Raw genomic sequence first — 19,690 nt, 5'->3', positions numbered from 1 at the left:
GGAGTTTGAGGTTGCTATGAGCGTTGAGGCCATGGCTCTCTACCAAGGGTGAAAGTAAAGCTCTGTCTCAAAAAAATAAAATAAAATAAAATCTATATATTATTGTTTTTTAAAAATTTTTATTATTTTATTCTTCTAGAGATAGGGTTTCGCTCTGTTGCCCAGGCCAGAGTGCAGTGGCACAGTCGTAGCTCACAATAACCTTGAACTCCTGAGCTCAAGCTATCCTGCCTTAGCTTCCCAAGTAGCTGGCACCACAGGTGTGCACCACTATGCTCAGCTAATTTATTTTTATTTTTTTTAGAGATAGAGTCTTTCTGTGTTGCACAAGCTGGTCTCAAACGTGTGGCCTCAAGTAATCTCACCTCAACCTTGCAAAGTGCTGGGATTCTAAGGGTGAGCCATTGCACCTGGCCATATCATTTTTTTTTTTGGCCGGGGCTGGGTTTGAACCCACCACCTCTGGCATATGGGACTGGCACCCTACTCCTTGAGCCACAGGCGCCACCCTATATCATTTTTTTTTAAAGACACAGGACTGGAAGAAATCACCCAGGAAACAACCATAGAAGTAAGAAAGACAGGTCCGAAGTACTGAGTGCCCTGGTGCAGCCCAACCATTTAGAATTTGAGAGGAGAGGGAGAATCAGCATAGGAGATGTATAAGCCAGAGAGATAGGCCAATAGCAGGTATGACTTACAAGCCAAATGAAGAAAATGTTTTAAGGAGGAAGAGCAGTCAACTGTCAGAGCAACACAGAAGGTGAGCTCTCAGAAGTACCTACTAGATTTAGCAACATGGAAGACTCCAGTGGCATGAGCAGTTTTATTGGCATGTGTGGGGAGGGTGTGTGCAATCTGGTTGGAGCAGCTTCAAGAAAAATTGGCAGGAGAGAAATTAGGGACAGCAAGTATAGTAACTCTTGTAAGGAGCCTTGCTTGAAGAGGAGAGAAATAATGGGTCTTAGCTGATGAAGGAAATTTTAACTTCTTGGTGAAATTGTAGACGCACATAAGGGTGGTGGGCTGAGGCAGAGGGTCAAAGTTGGAGGTGGGGAAGGCTGGAGGCTAAGTGAAGGGTTCTAGGTGGAGACCAGATCTCTATGCCTTACTCATCTACTTTTGGCTTGTGTCAGTAGAGAACCCCTGCCCCGAGGGAGTTGTTTTTAATGAAAGTCAGTGAAATTTGCTTTATGATTTTTTTCCTTTTTTTTTTTTTTTTAGAGACTGAGTCTCACTTTGTTGCCCTCAGTAGAGTGCTGTGGCGTCACAGCTCTTGGGCTTAGGCAATTCTCTTGCCTCAGCCTCCAGAGTAGCTGGGACTACAAGTGCCTGCCACAACGCCTGGCTATTTTTTGTTGCAGTTTGGCTGGGGCCAGGTTCGAACCTGCCACCCTCAGTATATGGGGCTGGTGCCCTACTCACTGAGAGCCACAGACACCACCCCATGCTTTATGGTTATTGGGCTCTTATAATGGTTATTGTGATTCCTGGAGATTTGTTTCTGGTTGGAATGTTCAGGGCAATTTGGAGTCTTTCACAATCCTGGCTGCTGCTCCCTTCATCCAAGCTGATTCACTTACGCCATTTGTTAGCTTCCTTTGAGATCCAACTTTGTTCTCTCAAACCAGCCATGGCTGGCTTTTCCCTCACCAGCGCTTAAATTCTTCCAGGCTAGGCAACTGGGAAAGCCTGGGCTTAGAAACTGCTCTATTGGCTTACAGCCCAGCTGAGCTGACCAAAATAGCCAGCAGGACTGTTTGCACAGAGTGAAATTCCTGCAGGGGAAATACCATAGCGGCCAAGAAAGCCAGAGCCAGGGTGGTAGGAACCACCAGGCAAAAAAAGCTGAATACCCTCAAGGTCTGAGCCAAGTTCTCTCCAAGAGGGAAAAAGCTTCCTAAAGGTGGCTCTGTGGGCCCCTTTTCTCTCTCAGTGTTCTCAATAAAATGACCATAGAACAGCCCCTGGCCTAATGGCCAGGACTCAAGAGTCTCTCTTCTCAAACACTGCACTGTCCTGGAGTCAACTATAAAAAGACCCCTAGGACAGAGACAGGCTCCCTGCCCTACGGTGCTGGGGGACATTGCTGTGGGGAGCACATGGCAGGGTCACATGCCTCAGCCTTGGGGTAGGGGGTGGTCGGGAAAGGCTTTCCCTGAGTGAGGATGTGAATGAACTCTGGAGAAGGACAGGAGATGGCCAGACAACTGGGAGAGAGCCTGCTTCAGGCTCCAAGAGAGTTTTAATTCTAGAAATAGAAAGATAAAGTGTGTGTTGGGAGAGGTGGTTGGGCAAGAGAGATAAAGTTAGGTGGGGGAGAGGGAGATGGTGGGAGAAGGCTATTTTGGCCTGATAAACTTATCACTGGAGCATCTGGAAACAATTGAGGTATTTAATCAGAGGAGTGGCTGAATGGAATTTGCATTTTAAAAAGATTCCTCTGATTGGATTGTGGAGGCTGGGTAAGAAGAGGTGAGGCCAGAGGCTGGGGAAGGCATCTTGTAGGCTTTGGACAGCATCTCAGGCTGCATGGAGGTGGCCAGTGCTAAGACCATGGCTGTGAGGATGGAGAGAGCTTTCTACCAAGGAGGCAGAATCATCAGGATTTGATGGGTTGGCAGTGAGGATGCTGCGGAGGTTTCCCTGTGATTGGAAATACCAGAAGGGAGGCTGGTTTGAAGGAGGTTCTTCATTCATTTCCCTGGCACTGTGTGGTGGGCTTGGTGTCAGCAGTTCCTTAGGGAGTCCTCCCACACATCAGGCCCATCATTCAGTGGGTGGTATTACTGAAAGAGTTAGCCTCATCTCGGGGGTCCAGAAAGGCCTCTGAGGAAATGACTTGCCTGTTACATAATGGCTCTCAGTAAATTTTGCTGGGAAAAAAACAGCCTGAGACCTGAAGGGAAAAATGTTAGCTAATGGAGAAAGAATAAAGACCTGTGAGCAAGGAAGGATAGCAGCTGAGATGAAGTCTCTTCAGGGATCTGGAAGTAGGTCTGCTGGGGAGAATGGGCACAGCTGACGGCTCAGTGCTGAAAGTGTCTGTGGCCAGCCCAAGTGGAAGGCCCATAGAAGGCTTGGTGCACTGGTCACACAAGAGACCTTGGCTAGAAACAGGCCTGGGAGTCATCAGCCTATGGAAGGTATGTGAAGCCATGTGAATGGGCACCATCACCCATGGAAAGGGTGCTGGGTGAGGAGAGTGGACAGATGTTGGGGAGCATCAGTATTTAAGGCATGACAAAGGGAGAATGGCCCACAAGGGAAAGAAGGCAAGGTGGGAGAAAGTCCATGGGAATTACAAGGAGGGAGGAGTCTGAGGGGATGTTGGATTTAGCATGGAGGACGTTATTGGTGACATGGGTAAGAGCAGTGTCAGCAGAGCGCAGGAGTGAACATCTGATGCCTCTGGAAAATGAGCAAGTGGGGAAGGAGGGAAAGGACACTCTTCTGAGTGCCAGCACCTTTTTCACCAAGTTTGGCCAAGGAGGGGACAGGAAGTAAAGATGGACGATCAGTACATTAAGAGTCTAAGAGACACAGGGAATGCTTTCCTGCCAGTCTTGGAATTAAATTTTCTACCATTATGGGGAAAGGAAAATCGGGTATGGTCCCATCAGGCACCTAGCACCCGCTTCCCTATGCTGCTTCCAAGCCTTGTTTGATGCCCTTGAGAGTTTTGTTTGGAGCCTAAGAGAGGTACTGTTGCTTGAATCACCAGCATTGGGATTGTTGGGAAAGTTTTAGCCAAACTGAAGTAATGAAAATCTGCATGATATAACTAAAAGATATGCAGCTTTTTCTTTCAACATATGCAGTAAACTAACCAATGTGGCTAAATGTGTGTTTCAATGAACAGAAGTAAGTTGCTGTTAAAAGCAAATGGTACTGGGCAGCCCCTGTGGCTCAGTGAGCAGGGCGCCAGCCCCGTATGCTGAGGGTGGCGGGTTCAAACCCAGCCCCGGCCAAACTGCAACAAAAAAAATAGCCAGGCGTTGTGGCGGGCGCCTGTAGTCCCAGCTACTCGGGAGGCTGAGGCAGGAGAATCGCCTAGGCCCAGGAGTTGGAGGTTGCTGTGAGCTGTGTGACGCCACGGCACTCTACCGAGGGCGATAAAGTGAAACTCTGTCTCTACAAAAAAAAAAAAAGCAAATGCTACTAACAGTGCCTGTGGCTCAGTTGAGTAGGGTGCCGGCCCCATATACCAAGGGTGGCAGGTTCAAACCCAGCCCCAGCCAATGCAACAGAAAAATAGCCAGGCGTGTGCAGGCACCTGTGGTCCCAGCTACTCGGGAGGCTGAGGCAAGAGAAATGCCTAAGCCCAGGAGCTGGAGGTTGCTGTGAGCTGTGATGCCATAGCACTCTACTGAGGGTAACAAAGTAAAAAAAAAAAGAAAGAAAGCAAATGGCAGAAGTGGTATAAAACAATTACATAACTCTGCCTAAAAGTCCCTTTGCCGACTTCATACATGAATAGTATGGAGGAAAAGTTAAGCACAATATATGCCCAAATTACACATTTAAATATAAGGTTCCAAATTAATGAGGTTCTAAAATGCCTTTGATCATAGTCTTGCAGTTAGGTATCTATGCTAGCTCTTCTTAACCACTTTCCACTTACAAACACCAAATGGAAATGCCTCTCTTTACCCTTTCATGGTTAATCCCAGGAGATAATTCTGCAGTGACAGGAAGCTTGCTCTCTGTTTTGGTTGTTCAAGTTTACAGCCCATTGACACTAAGAGTGATACTACAAATATTAGATTGAAATCCAGAGGATTTCAAGAGCTAGCTGGGGAGGAAAAGGAAACCAAACAACTGGTGCAACAGGGAGCTCAGCTTCCAGGACTCTGCTTTAGCCTCTCAACTGAAGAATCAGTCAGCCCAGCCTGGTGTCCAAACATTTTGAGTCCAGGATAATAATGACTACAGAGGGATAGAGGGAGATGATTAAGAAGTACTAGGCCAGTTTTCATTTCTTTCATTTGCTCTCTGCTCTGGTGTCCCTCTGTTTCTTTTTTTGGGGGGTGTTACTTTGTCATCCTTGGTAGAGCACCGTGGGGTCACAGCTCACAGCAACCTCAAACTCCTGGGCTCAAGTGATGCTCTTGACTCAGCCTCCTGAGTAGCTGGCACAACAGGTCCCCACCACAACGCCCAGCTATTTTTAGAGGCGGGGTCTCGCTCTTGCTCAGGCTGGTCCCAAACCCCTGAGCTCAGGCAATCCACCCACCTCAGCCTCCCAGAGTTTTAGGTTTACAGGCATGAGCTACTGCGCCCGCCCAGGTGTCCCTCTGTTTCATAATAGAGGATGTCTAAGGGAGAATCACTCACCAATTACAGATAAGTGAACCTGACCCTAGGGGGGCCTCCTGGAAGAGCCCTTGCCTTCCCTCCTGATCATGTCAGCATTTAACACATTTTGTATTTTTATCGGCAACATGGTCTGAGAAGTATAAAAATCTTAAAAACCATTTTGTCCAGCTTCTTACCTTTTTTTTTTGAGACAGAGTCTCACTTGTCACCCTTGGTAGAGTGCCCTGGCATCACAACTCACAGCAACCTCAAAGTCCTGGGCTCAAGTGATTCTCTTGCCTCAGCCTCCCAAGTAGCTAGGGCGAAAGGTGTCTGCCACAATGCCCAGCTGTTTTTAGAGATGGGTCTCGCTCTGGCTCAGGTTGGTCTTGAACCTCAGAGCTCAGGCAGCATCTCCGCATTGGCCTCCCAGAGTGTTAGGATTACAGGCATGAGCCACTGGGCCCAGCCTTTTTACCTTCTTATCCCACCTCAACATCCTGTCTTCAGCAGAGACATTAACTGTTGTTTAACCTTACATTAAACTGAAATATGCCTTCTTGAAATGTCCACATAGGAATTTTGGTTCTACCTTCAAACCCCCCCCATATGGAATAAATACCCTGCTGAATGTCTCCACACACACACCCTGGCTACAACCATTGCTGCTTTACTCTGAACAAGCTTGCATTGAAAATCCTCCTTTGAAAATATCTTTCAAAATAGAATCTGACACTCCAGATGTGGTCCAAGTGGGCAGAGTACACTCGGACTATTATTTTTCTTGTTCTATGATCGAACTATTAGAAGTTCAAGATTGTTGTAAGTTTTTTGGCAACCATATATACCTTCTACTGGCTCCCATTCATCTTTAAGTTAAACTCGTTGGGGCTTTTTCAGTTGAGAAGCACTGTTGAGTTCTTCCTGTCCTATATGCATATGGTTTTTTATTTTAATTTAATTAATTAATTTTTTGAGACAGAGTCTCACTATGTTGCCCTGGGTAGAGTGCTGTAGCGTCACAGCTCACAGCAACCTCCAACTCCTGGGCTCAAGCGATTCTCTTGCCTCCAAGTAGCTGGGACTATAGGTGCCTGCCACAACACCCAGCTATTTTTTGGTTGTAGTTGTTATTTTTTGTTTGGCAGGCCTGGGCTGGATTTGGACCCACCAGCAGTGGTGTACATGGCTGGCGCCTTAGCCACTTGAGCTATAGGCACTGAGCCCAGATTTTTTTTTTTTAAGATGTCTTTGAACACTGATGATGACACCCATTGTGTTCATAATTCTTCCCAGTTTTTGACATCTGCAAGTTTAACTTAGCTTCTGGGTCTTTATTCTGTTTCTCAAATTTGGGTGGTGGATATGACTCTTCTAAAGTCATGTTTTCAGCCTGTAGGGCATAAAAACCAATTTTGTGGGTCACAGCCAGCATTTATTTATTTATTTTTGGCTAGCATTTAAAAAAATTAAATACAGTGGGAAAATATCAAAGTCCATCACAGGTAATAAGGGTAAATTTTGTTTCAGGAAACTTTTATTGCATGAGTACAGTCAGGGCATGTGTATGTATACATACATATATGTGCATATGGTGGGTATTTGTGTAAATTGTTTATAACTTTGGTTCATGGTATAACAGTTTGAAACCACTGCTCTAAAGGAAAAATGTTTTGGAATTCACTTGGATTGTTTTTGTTATAATATTACAACTTCACTTAATTTTATATATATATATAAATCTGCATCGGTGGCGCCTATGGCTCAAAGGGGTAGGGTGCTGGCCCCAAATGCCAGAGGTGGCGGGTTCAAGTGCAGCCCTGGCCAAAAACTGCAAAAAAAAAAAAAAAGTCTGCATCAGCTTATTGATCTAGCTTCTATAAAGCTATAACTGTATAACTATATAACTATAAAAAACAATTCAGTAAAATTCAAATCAGTATCATCATTGTGGAAGGATGATGTTTACATTCAAATCACTGCTTTCAGCATAAGCCTGGCACACACTTGACACTCTGGGCTCCTTGGGTTCGATACACCCACCCTGCAGTTGCCAGTGCAGTCCTCCCACTGCTTCTGACGAGATGTCCTCCTTCACTTTGCACAGATGTATCATGAATTCAATGTGCAGAATTAGCTCTCCTAATTAGTCCACATGAAGTTCGAGTGGTGCGCTTGTAAACACACACAGGCCCTGAGATGTGCAGGACTTGGTTAAGCAATAGTCTCCCAGCAGTCTATGGTATATATTCATCTTTTCAAAGATGATTGTCACAGTGAAAACACAAGAATAAAAAGGCCCCTGAGGAGATGCCTGTGGATCCTGACGCTGGACCCCACCCCCAAGTTTTAGACCCCTTGGTCAATCTTGCGGCAGCAAACTCTTTAGTGCTCAGGTGGTGGAGCCATGGTCAGTCAGTATAGCACCAAACTATAGTCCTGCCCACATTTTCTCCTTGTTCATAAAGATATTATGAAAATTTTAGTCAGATGCTTGTTGAAATAAAATGCATGATGTATACCATCCTAATCTGTCCATCCAAAACCCTATAAAAAGGCTCCGCGCCTATGGCTCAAGCAGCTAAGGTGCCAGCCACATACTCCTGAACTGGCAGGTTTAAATCCAGCCTGGGCCTGCCAAACAATGACAGCTGCAACCAAAAAATAGCCCGGTGTTGTGGTGGGCGCCTGTAGTCCCAGCTACTTGGGAGGCTGAGGCAGGAGAATCGCTTGAGCCCAGGAGTTGGAGGTTGCTGTGTAAAACCACAGCACTCTACCCAGGGTGACAGCTTGAGGCTCTGTCTCAAAAAAAAAAAAAAAAACCTATAAAGAAGCAGATTGTTCGGCATGACTTGTTCTCAGTTGTTATTCCTTGTGATCACTCCCTTCCCTCGGTAATTGTAGTACAGTTCAATCGTTGGTTGTGGGATTTTGCCCAGGGTGGTGGCTATATTTTAGGGTCTGCATAGACAGTTTTGCCTAGAGCTGCTCCCCTGGCTCCTCACACAATTTGCAAGTGTGTCTGCAAAGCCTCTCCTACTCTGGAGTGCCGTTTGTGTGGACTTAGGACGAGGAAACCATTTGAGGCATGGGTGTGCTTTCTTATCAGCCCATTACTTGTCCTGGGCTTCAGTCCTCCACATTTTCTTTACCTTGTCCCATTTGAGAATCATTCTCCCAAAGGGAGAAGGCTGAGGCCAACAAAAACATGAATGGTTGGTTCTGCTTTCTCCCCAAGCTCTGTCCTGTTCTAGCCAGATGCCCTCTGGGGGCTCAGTCCTTGAGTCTTTTTGTTCTTTTGAGTTTCCAAAATAACCCCTCTTGTTTCTGTACTTCCTGCAATGTACGTTCAGAAGGTCTAGGGTACAAGTCTGACTCTGCCTGCTGTTCTTTTCCTTAGTGATTGATAAACTCTAAGATTCTTTCTCCCAAAATTCTCATCTTATTTTTCTTTTAGATCAGACTTAAATGCAGAGTAGATATTCCCATCACTACTTCCTTAACCTTCTTTATTTTCCTTTATTAAAAAAAGTACAACAGGCTGTCATAGTGGCTCGTGTCTATAATCTTAGTACTCTGGGAGGCCGAGTCAGGTGGATTGCTTGAGCTCAGGAGTTTAAGACCAGTCAGAGCAAGAATGAGACCCCATCTCTACTGAAAAATAGAAAAACTAGCTGTGCCCTGTGGTGGGCACGTGTAGTCAAGCTACTCAGGAGTTTGAGGTTGCTGTGAGCTATGACACCACACACTCTACCCAGGGTGATAGAGTGAGAGACTTTCTCTCAAAAAAAAAAAAGAGAAAGATAATAGCTTTTAAGAGTTTTGCTTTTTTTTTTGAAACATTTTCCTATTTGGCTATATTCATATATGTACATTTAAACAAAAACAATTTATTTTCGTTCTTGGTCTATTGAGTCTGTTGTTATCTCTGCTTAGTCCAGTGATACCTCTGGCGCCATACCTACTGTCCTGTGTAAAAGCGTACATTCATTTAAAGAAATTACCCAGGTGCCCTCTATGATTCCTGAGGCTTCTGTGCCTTGTGGTGAAGACTAAGGCTAAAACACTCAAGGTGTGGGTGGTGCCTGTGGCTCAGTGAGTAGGGCGCTGGCCCCACATACCAAGGGTGGCAGGTTCAAACCCAGCCCTGGCCAAACTGCAATAACAACAAAAATAGTTGGACGTTGTAGTCCCAGCTACTCAGGAGGCTGAGGCAAGAGAATCGCCTAAGCCCATGAGGTGGAGGTTGCTGTGAGCTGTGTGATGCCATGGCACTCTACCGAGGGCGACAAAGACTCTTGTCTCTACAAAAAAAGAAAAAAACAAAACAACACTCAAGGTGTTAGAATGGAGCACGGTGTGTCCTTGTCAGGAATCCTGGCTGAGCAGTGCTTTTCTCCCAGGCAGATTTGGCATCTGGCTATAGCAAGAGTTTGAGTTAGAGCTAGAGGAGTAGCAGAGGGTATCCCCACCCACCACAGAGGTGTTCTGGTCTAGCTAGGAAGAGCTAGTGGTGTACCACAGACACAGTTTCACTGCGGGGCACAGCTGAGACAGTCTTGGTACAGTCTTGGTATCTTCAGGTTATCCCAGATTTTATGGTGGCTGGAGGGGACGGCCCTGTGGAGGCAGGACCAGCTGTCCTCATGGCCTTGGATGGCTGAGTCCAAGGAGAGGAGAAGGTCATCTACTGAAATAGATCTAGGGCTGCTAACCTGGAGTGGGGAAGTGTAGGAAAAGTTGTTAGCCTTTCTTGGAGAAGCAGCAACAACTAGAGGCAAAAAGAAAATCTCAGACCAGTGGGCTTGGGTTTTGGGGGGGCATCTTGTGAATTTCTCCTTCTCTTGTCTTCCAGCAGATCCACAGATCAGCATGGCTGCCACTGCTGCTGTCAGTCCCAGCGACTATCTGCAGCCTGCCGCCTCCACCACCCAGGCGAGTGGGCAGTGGGCTCTAGGGGATGGGGTGCAGCAGCCGGCACAAACTTGCTGAAAAGTCTATCTCCCCATTGTCTCACTATAAATAGAACAGGATAGGAAACTGGAAGAGTCTAGTCAGTCATGTTTTCAGAATTAAGAAATCATGGCCTCAGTTAGGTCAGGGGGGAAAAGGAGGATTAAACTCAATGTTCCTTCCACCAGACCTCACTGCCCATAAAAGGAAAACAAAGGTTCCTTCATCATAGCCTTGAAGGATGCCTTCTGCAATTTATAAAGTCGTATGTTCTGAGTACTAGAAAACATTTGACCGAAGTATTCCACCTATTGCCCCTTCTCTGCCCAACCTCTCTCCTTAGTTCTTCCTCAATTGAGCAGTCAGGGGTCCTCAGTCCCTATTAGAAACAAGGCCAGTGGGTGGTAAGAAAAGAGCCCTTAACCTGTCCATGGGGTGCCTCTGGGGAGTTCCTAACTGTTCTCCCTCAGTTACTTAACAGAGAAACCAGCAAGGGAGGGGAGATAGGAGCCATTGCAGGGAGGATGCCAGCAACACACCTGCCACAGAGATGGGGAAGAGCCACGTGGAAAGCTGCCAGGAGGAGAGGAGCCTGACAAGAGGGCAGCTGGGCAATTGGGCCTTCCTATCTCACTGCTTTTCTCTGCTGTTTTTTGCAGGACTCCCAGCCATCCCCCTTAGCCCTGCTTGCTGCAACATGTAGCAAAATTGGCCCCCCAGCTGTTGAAGCTGCTGTGACGCCTCCTGCTCCCCCCCAGCCCACACCACGGAAACTTGTCCCTATCAAACCTGCCCCTCTCCCTCTCAGTCCTGGCAAAAATAGCTTTGGAATTTTGTCCTCCAAAGGAAATATACTTCAGATTCAGGGGACCTCCTATCCTGGAGGGCAGCTGGTGTTTGCTATCCAGAATCCCACCATGATCAACAAAGGGACCCGATCAAATGCCAATATCCAGTACCAGGCAGTCCCTCAAATTCAAGCAAACAGTTCCCAGACCATCCAAGTGCAGCCCAATCTCACCAACCAGATCCAGATCATCCCTGGCACCAACCAAGCCATCATTACCCCCTCACCGTCCAGTCACAAGCCTGTCCCCATCAAGCCAGCCCCTGTCCAGAAGTCAAGTATGACCACCACCCCCGTGCAGAGTGGGGCCAATGTGGTGAAGTTGACAGGTGGGGGCGGCAATGTGACACTCACGCTGCCGGTCAACAACCTTGTGAATGCCAGTGACACGGGGGCCCCCACTCAGATCCTCACTGAAAGCCCGCCAACCCCACTGTCTAAAACTAACAAGAAAGCAAGGAAGAAGAGCATTCCCGCCTCCCAGCCCCCTGTGGCCATGGCTGAGCAGGTGGAGACGGTGCTGATCGAGACTACTGCGGACAACATCATCCAAGCAGGAAACAACCTGCTCATTGTTCAGAGCCCTGGTGGGGGCCAGCCAGCTGTTGTCCAGCAGGTCCAGGTGGTACCCCCCAAGGCTGAGCAGCAGCAGGTGGTGCAAATCCCTCAGCAGGCTCTGCGGGTGGTGCAGGCAGCATCTGCCACCCTCCCCACTGTCCCCCAGAAGCCCTCCCAGAACTTTCAGATCCAGGCGGCTGAGCCAACACCTACTCAGGTACCACGCCTCTCTGTACCTTCCTGCTTCCCCTCCTTTGGTTACTCTTTGGCTTGCTTTTGAAGATGATGCTGATCATTTCCTGATTTGATCTGAGCATTGGCCGTCAGTATCTTTTGGGGTTGGCAGTAAGTGGGCGTTTCTATCTGACAGACTTTCTTCAGGTTGTAGGCCACTACTGCTTATCATTTTTAGAAATAGGACGAAACCTAGGTATATTTTGGTCCTTTTCCTTTATGGGGTGTCTTTGGGGGATGAGTAGGGGACAGACATATACTTTAAAGTTTATTTTTATTAGAGAATTCCTCAGAATGGTAATACGAAGGAAAACATTCCAGTGAGAACCATAGAATTTTGTGAAAAGTAAGAAAACTAATGTGAAACATAGTGATCATTGTTAATGGGAAGAAAAAAAATAGGAAGAAGCAGTCTAGCTTTATACCAGGATCATTTAGTCCAGATTCATTTGGGATATTAAATTCAGTACAAACGGTTTTTTTTTTTTTTTTTGGCATTTATTGGTGTGCTCTCATACTCTAGAATCTGTTTGGCTCTGTAAGGCAGGTTTTATTTTTTTGTGTATGATTGCCAAGTGCCAGAGATTATGCCCATGATACAGATGGAGAACCCAGAACTCTGAAGATATCAAGTATCCAAAATCTCACAGGGTGTAAATGACAAGGGCCAGGATTCAACTCAGATTTCTGATGTCAAACCCACACTTTTCTAGTTTCAACCTTGACTCTTTGTGTCTTGCGTGTGTGGCAGCTGCTCTCATTGAAATTGGAGATAAGCTTTTGTTGTTGTTGTTGTTGTTGTTGTTGTTGTTTTAATGTATGAAAATAGGTTGGACATGGTGGCTCATGCCTGTAGTCCTAGCATGTTGGGGGGCCAAGGCAGAGGATTGCCAGGAGTTCAAGACCAGCCTAAGCAACATAGTAAAACCCCATCTCTACAAAAATTAGCCAAGTATGGTGGCACACACCTGTAGTCCTAGCTATTCAGGAGGCTAAGGCAAGAGGAATGCTTGAGCCCAGGAGTTTGAGAGTTTGAGGTTGCAGTGAGCTATGATGATACCACTGTACACTAGCCCGGGCAACAAAGTGAGACCCCCTCAAAAAAAAAAAAAAGAAAAAAAACCCCCTGTCACTGAGGAATTTATGACCTAGTTGTTTACAGACAGTGGATAATAGTGGGAACTTGTACAATCTCCTGGGTGGAGAAAAGGTGCTATAGAGCTTTGGACCTGAAGTCACACAATAGGAAATCAATGGTCTGCCCTAAAATGCCTCCTCCTTTCCTCCCTTCTGTCATATTATTTTATGTTGCCAGGTGATTTCTTATAAATTATTTATTTGGTACAGTATCTGTGATGTCCCATTATTAGAACTACCTTATAGGTAAAGAACTGACAACGATACCTTCGCAGGTGCACATCCTCACCAGTGCCTCTCTTCCCTTTCTTGAGGGTGTCTTGAGATCAGTGGAGGCAGGACGTAATCCCAGGTCTTCCTGAGGAAATAATCTTACACGTGCAGAAAAATTTAACCACATTATTATTATTTTTTTTAAATGCTTACAACTTTTATTTATTTATTTATTTATTTTGGCTGGGGCTGGGTTTGAACCCACCACCTCCGGCATATGGGACTGGCGCCCTACTCCGTTGAGCCACAGGCACCGCCCCACACATTATTTTTTAATGACTACCTAGTTTTTCATTATCCCGATGTACTGATTATTATACACCAGTACTCTGTTAACTGTTTACCCAGATTTTTTCCAGTCTTGTACCTAAATAAATTCCTAAAAGTAGGTCAAAGATATGCCCATTTTTAGAGAGTGTATTCTATATTAGTGCTTGGCAGTCTGTGGCACTCATGAACAAACTAGCCCACTCACCTGCTTTTGTAAATAAAGTTTAATTGGACTAGAGACATGCTCATTTAGGGTACATATGCACTACAATAGAGTTGGAAGGCTAAGGCAAGACTATATGGCCTGCAAAGTTTAAAATCCAGTATTTAGTATTTGTCCCTTTTCAAAAAAAGTTTGTTAACCCTTCAGATGCAAATATAAACTTAAACAATCAGATGCAAAATAACAGTGATTTGAAAAAGGGTTACTTATCAGAAAATTGGGTATAAGATTTGTGTGTTTATTAGGAGATGACCTCAGGTTTGTTTGTTGGCATTTAACTGAGGAATACAATCCAGGAATTAAAAACAACCTCAATCAAGATCACAGCAAGATTTATTTTTTCCAAAGAATTTTTTCCCTGTGATTCCCCTGTCACTTCTGAATGGTTTAATTCTTGTACATAGGGATATTCTACATACCACAATACAACTAACCATCACACCCAGGAAATTACCAGTAAAACAGACTACTTTCTAATTCAGAGACCCCATTCAGATTTCACCATGTGCCCCAATCATTCCTTTGTGGCACAAAAAGCTGATCTGGTATACATGTTTTATTTAGTCATTTGTCTCTTTAGTCTCTTTTGATCTGAAACACTTCCTCATTCTTTACTTGACTTTCATGACCTTGACACTTTTGAAGGCTGCAGGCCAGTGTTCATTTAGGTTTGTGTGCTGTTTCCTCATGATTAGGAGGCTGTTTATTTTGTTTTATTTTTTGCAGTTTTTGGCTGGGGCTGGGTTTGAACTCGCCACCTCCGGCATATGGGGCTGGCGCCCTACTCCATTGAGCCACAGGTGTCGCCCAGGAGGCTGTTTATTTTTTGCAGAAGTCTCATAGAGTTGCTACTATCTGTGTTCTCACGGCATCCTAAGAGGTAGAGCAAGATTTCAATTTGATGGTTAAAGTTATAACCAGGCAGATTTTTGCACCTTAAAGGAACATTTTTTCTCTTTGTAATTAATTAGTATTTTGTAAGGAAATAATTTGAGACTGTAAATAGCTCATTCTTCATCAGATTTTTGCCCCATTTGCTTTAATATCTTTGCTATGAAACTTTTTACTTAACTTTTTTTTTTTTTTTAAGACAGAATTTCAACTCTGTTGCCTAGGCTAAAGTGCCATGGCCTCAGCCTAGCTCACAGCAACCTCAAACTCCTGGGCTCAAGCCCTCCTGCCTCAGACTCCTGAGTAGCTGAGATTATCTATAAATGCGCACTACTATGCCTAGCTAATTTTTCTATTTTTAGTACAGATAGGGTCTAGCTTTTCTTAGGCTAGTCTGGAACTCTTGGCCTCAAGTGATCCTCCCAGCTTGGCCTCAGAGTGCTAGGACTATAGGCATGAACCACTGTGCCCAGCCAACTTACTGTTTTATAATAAATTTATATTGGGCCAGGCACCATGGCTTGCACCTATAATCTGAACACTTTGGGAGGCCGAGGCAGGAAAACTGTTTAAGGCCAGGAATTCAAGACCAGCCTGAGTGAGTAAGACCCTGTCTTTGCAAAAAAATAGAAAAATTAGCTGAGCCTGGTAGTGCATGCTTTTAGTCCTAGCTATTCAGGATGCTGAGGTAGGAGTGTTGCTGAAGCGTAGGAATGTGAGGTTGCCCCTGCAACAGACAGACCCTGTCTCCAAATATATATATATATTTACAGAAAGGTTGTAAAGTAGTACATAAAGTTATTGTTAGACATCTTAAATTACTATGGTATTTGTTAAAACTAAGAACTGACGTTGGTATATTATTATTAACTAAACTCTAGCCTTGATTTGGATTTCACCATTAATGTCCTTTTTCTATTCCAGGATCTAGTCCAGATACTCCATTGCCCTTAGCAGTCTTGATTTCTCTAAACCCTCTCTCTGCATGTGATCTTTTTTTTAGTCTTTACTTGTGTTTCATGACCTGACAGTCTTGAGGCATACTGGCCAGGTATCTTATAGAATGTCTCCCACTCACGGCACCTGTGGCTCAGTGAGTAGGGCGCCAGCCCCATATACTGAGGGTGGCGGGTTCAAACCTGGCTCTGGCCAAACTTCAACAAAAAAGAGCTGGGCATTGTGGTGGGCACCTGTAGTCCCAGCTACTTGGGAGGTTGACGTAAGAGAATCTCCTAAGCCCAGGAATTAGAGGTTGCTGTGGGCTGTGATGCCACAGCACTCTACCAAGGGTGATAAAGTGAGAGACTGTCTCTAAAAAAAAAAAAAAAGAAAAGAATGTCTCCCAGTCTGTATTTATCTGATGTTTTACTCATGACTATATTGGAGTTACGGGTTTTGGGGGAAAAAAGTACCAAAGACAAAATGCCCCTTGAAGCTCATATTAGGGTGTATATGACATCCCTGGTGAGCTAAGTTTTATCACTTGGTTAAGGTAGACTTTGCCGGGTCACTTCTATGCAAGTTACTACTTTTCCTTTTTTCTGCTTTATTCTTTGGAAGCAAATTGCTTAGTCCACTTTCAGACATGGGAGTGGGAATTAAGCTCTGCATCCTGGAAAGGAGAGTATCTACATATATTATTTGGATTTCTTCCATAAGGGAGATTTGTCTCTTCTCCATTTATTTATTTATTTATTCAATCATTTATTTATATCAGTATGGACTCTTGTATATTTATTTTGTATGCTGGATTATAAGCCAGTACTACATTGTTTATTTTGTTGGTCAAACTGTTCCAGCTTTGACTACTGAGAATTCTTTCAGGTTAGCTCTTGTATCCCTCTGACATGCTACCATTCATTTTTTTAAATCAGCTTTATTGAGATACTCATATACTGTAAAACTCACTCTTTAACCACAATTCAGTGGTTTTAGTATATTCACTGAGTTATGTATGTACTTTGTGGTATGGTTTTAGAACACTTTCTTCACCCCAAAAAGAAACCCCTGTACCTTTTGGCACTTGCTGCCTATTTCCCTCTCCCCTCAACCCCTGGCAACTGCTAATCTACTTTCTTTCTCTAAGCTGCCTATTCTAGATATATATATATAATTTTTTTTTTTTTGAGACAGAGACAGAGTCTCACTTTGTCACCCTTTGTAGAGTCCTGTGGCATCATAGCTCATAGCAACCTCTAACTCTTGGGCTCAAGTGATTCTCTTGCCTCAGCCTCCCCAGTAGCTGAGACTACAGGTGCCTGCCACAACGCCAGGCTAGTTTTAGAGGTGGGCTCTGGCTCTGGCTCAGGCTGGTCTTGAACCCATGAGCTCAAGCAACTCACCTGTCTCGGCCTCCCAGAGTGCTAGTATTACAGGCATGAGCCACCGTGCCCTGAATGGGTATTTTTTTATAAGTGGGATTATCATACAATAAGTGGTCTTTTGTGACTGGCTTTTTTTTTTTTTAGAGACATAGTCTCACTTTGTCACCCTTGGTAGAGTGCTGTGGCATGTGACTGGCTTTTTTGACTTAATGTTTGACTTAGCGTAATGTTCTCAAGGCTCATTCGTTGTTGTTTTTTTTTTTTGGCCGGGGCTGGGTTTGAACCCGCCACCGTCTGGCATATGGGACCTGCGCCCTACTCCTTGAGCCACAGGCGCCGCCCTCAAGGCTCATTCGTATTGAAGCATGTGTCAGAACTTTACATTTTCCCAGCCCCAGCCTTAGGATAAACTATTTCTCCTCATTGGTGGAGGTGAAAGTGGCACCAACCTCATACACCAGAGCTGGTGGGTTCGAATCCACTGCAAACAACAGTGACAACTATAACCAAAAAATAGCTGGGCATTGTGGTGGGTGCCTGTAGTCCCAGTTACTTGGGAGATTGATGTAAGAGAATCTCCTAAGCCCAGAAGTTTGAGGTTGCTGTGAGCTGTGATGCCACGGTACTCTACCCAGGGCAATAGCTTGAGACTCTGTCTCAAAAAAAAAAGTAAGTGGTTTTGTAATTCTGTCATTCTCTTCTTTCCCATTTATTTATGATTTATGTCAGTATGGACTCATAGATTTCTATTTTATTCAATAAATTAATGGATTATAAAGGGGTTATAACCTATTAATATTACTTTGATTTTTTTTTTTAAAGGTTTATTTCCAAATACCATCTGCATGGGGGGAACCACAAGAATGATTACACAAATTCTCAGTGATGGTCAGAGACTTTTTTTTAGAGAAAGAGTCTCACTTTATCGCCTTCAGTAGAGTACTGTAGTAGCACAGCTCACAGCAACCTCCAACTCATGGGCTTAGGAGATTCTCTTGCCTCAGCCTCCTGAGTGGCTGGGACTACAGGCGCCTGCCACAATGCTGGGCTATTTTTTGTTGCAGTTGGCCAGGGCCGGGTTTGAACCCACCACCCTCAGTATATGAGGCGGGCACCCTACCCACTGAGCCACAGGTGCTGCCCTATTTTGATGTCTTTATTGACCCAGATTTGGCCAGTGGGAAACCCTTCAGTGGGAGCCTCTTCAAGCTGGATGGTGGCTTTTCTTTCTTTTTTTGAGATAGAGTCTCACTTTGTTGCCCTGGGTAGAGTGTAGTGACATCATAGCTCACAGCAAACTCAGTCTCCTGGGCTCAGTCCTGTTACCTCAGCCTCCCAAGTAGCTGGGACTATAGGCACCCACCACAATGCCCAGCTTTTGTTGTAGTTGTCGTTGTTGTTTAGCAGGCCAAGGCTGGGTTTGAACCCGCCAGCCCTGGTGTATGGGGCCAGAGCCCTAAGCACTGAGCGACGGGCACTGAGCCATGAAAATCCTTTTTTGAACAGTGACAGCCTTCACTCCCATTGTCCTTAATATACACTTCCTTTCTGGATTAGTTTCCCCATATGTAACCCGTTTCCCACAGCCACCAGCTTTCCCATATAGACACTTTCCTGGGCCTGCTCCTGCCAACTCCTCCCCTCACAGACACCCTCCTCATCCCCTACAAATACCCTCCTCACCTACTCAACCTCTACTATGCATTTTTTAAGGCTTTTGATATATATTTCCAAATTTCCTTCCAGCAAGGTAGCGCCTACATCATATTCCTACTCCTAACGTATGAGTGCGTGTTTACTGCTTTCTCACCAACAGTGAGCATTATGTTTTATTTTCTCCAATCTCTGAATCAGAGAAAAATTGTTTCTCAATAATATGTAGCTCTCAAGGACTAATATGAACTGAACCTGTTTTCATTTGTTTGATAGTTGTTCCCAGTGCGCTGCCTTCTAATTCTCTAATTCCGAAGCTTGGCAATATTTCCATGCTTAGTAAATTAAGTGGTATCAAATCAATAGCCAACATTTGACAGCTTAGTATAGGGATGCCATCAGCCCTTTGTTGAACGTGAACAGTGTATAGATGTAGCTTGGGCAAGTTAAAGGAGAGACGTGGGTTGACAGAGGCACTCCAGTTTTCACTAGATTTGAAGGTGCCAGGAGCCCAGCACTCACCTTTACTGTCTGGTCCTTCACAGGTCTACATCCGCACGCCTTCTGGTGAGGTGCAGACGGTCCTTGTCCAGGACAGCCCCCCAGCAACAGCTGCAACCACCTCTACCACCACCTGTAGTAGTCCTGCATCCCGCACTCCCCATCTGACCGGGACCAGCAAAAAGCACTCAGCTGCAATTCTCCGAAAAGAGCGTCCCCTGCCAAAGATTGCCCCCGCTGGGAGCATCATCAGCCTGAATGCAGCCCAGCTGGCAGCAGCTGCCCAGGCAATGCAGACCATCAACATCAACGGGGTCCAGGTCCAGGGTGTGCCTGTCACCATCACCAACACTGGCGGTGAGGAAGGCCCCTGTAGCCAGGGTGTTGGCAGTGGTGCCTCTGCACCTGGCACGTGGGAACTGTGGCCCAGCCCAGGGATTTCCAGTAACAACAGTGAGGATGGAGCCCATCGTAGCTTAAGAGCACATCCATCTGTTGCTTCTCATTTAGTTCTCATAGTAGTCCTGA

At 45.3% G+C, this 19,690-nt stretch overlaps 1 protein-coding gene across 6 annotated transcripts in view; it reads left to right on the top strand.

Moving 5' to 3' along the window:
• The window catches only part of SP2 (Sp2 transcription factor), a 33,766-nt gene that overhangs the window by 9,249 nt on the left and 4,827 nt on the right, over nucleotides 1–19,690 (top strand). For 3 of the 6 annotated variants that reach the window (XM_053568490.1, XM_053568491.1, XM_053568492.1), the window contains 3 exons: nucleotides 10,154–10,233; nucleotides 10,911–11,873; nucleotides 19,207–19,519. In XM_053568490.1, the coding sequence (XP_053424465.1) occupies nucleotides 10,154–10,233; nucleotides 10,911–11,873; nucleotides 19,207–19,519 (1,356 nt within the window). Of the gene's footprint in view, nucleotides 1–2,735; nucleotides 3,147–10,153; nucleotides 10,234–10,910; nucleotides 11,874–19,206; nucleotides 19,520–19,690 lie in introns of those variants that run through there. The other 3 variants (XM_053568493.1, XM_053568495.1, XM_053568496.1) reach the window with 2 other exon arrangements.

This window comes from Nycticebus coucang, chromosome 18, assembly GCF_027406575.1.
Source record: "Nycticebus coucang isolate mNycCou1 chromosome 18, mNycCou1.pri, whole genome shotgun sequence".
NCBI lineage: Eukaryota > Metazoa > Chordata > Mammalia > Primates > Lorisidae > Nycticebus > Nycticebus coucang.
Note: the sequence above shows the minus strand (reverse complement) of the source record. Positions and strands in the feature narration are given on the sequence as shown.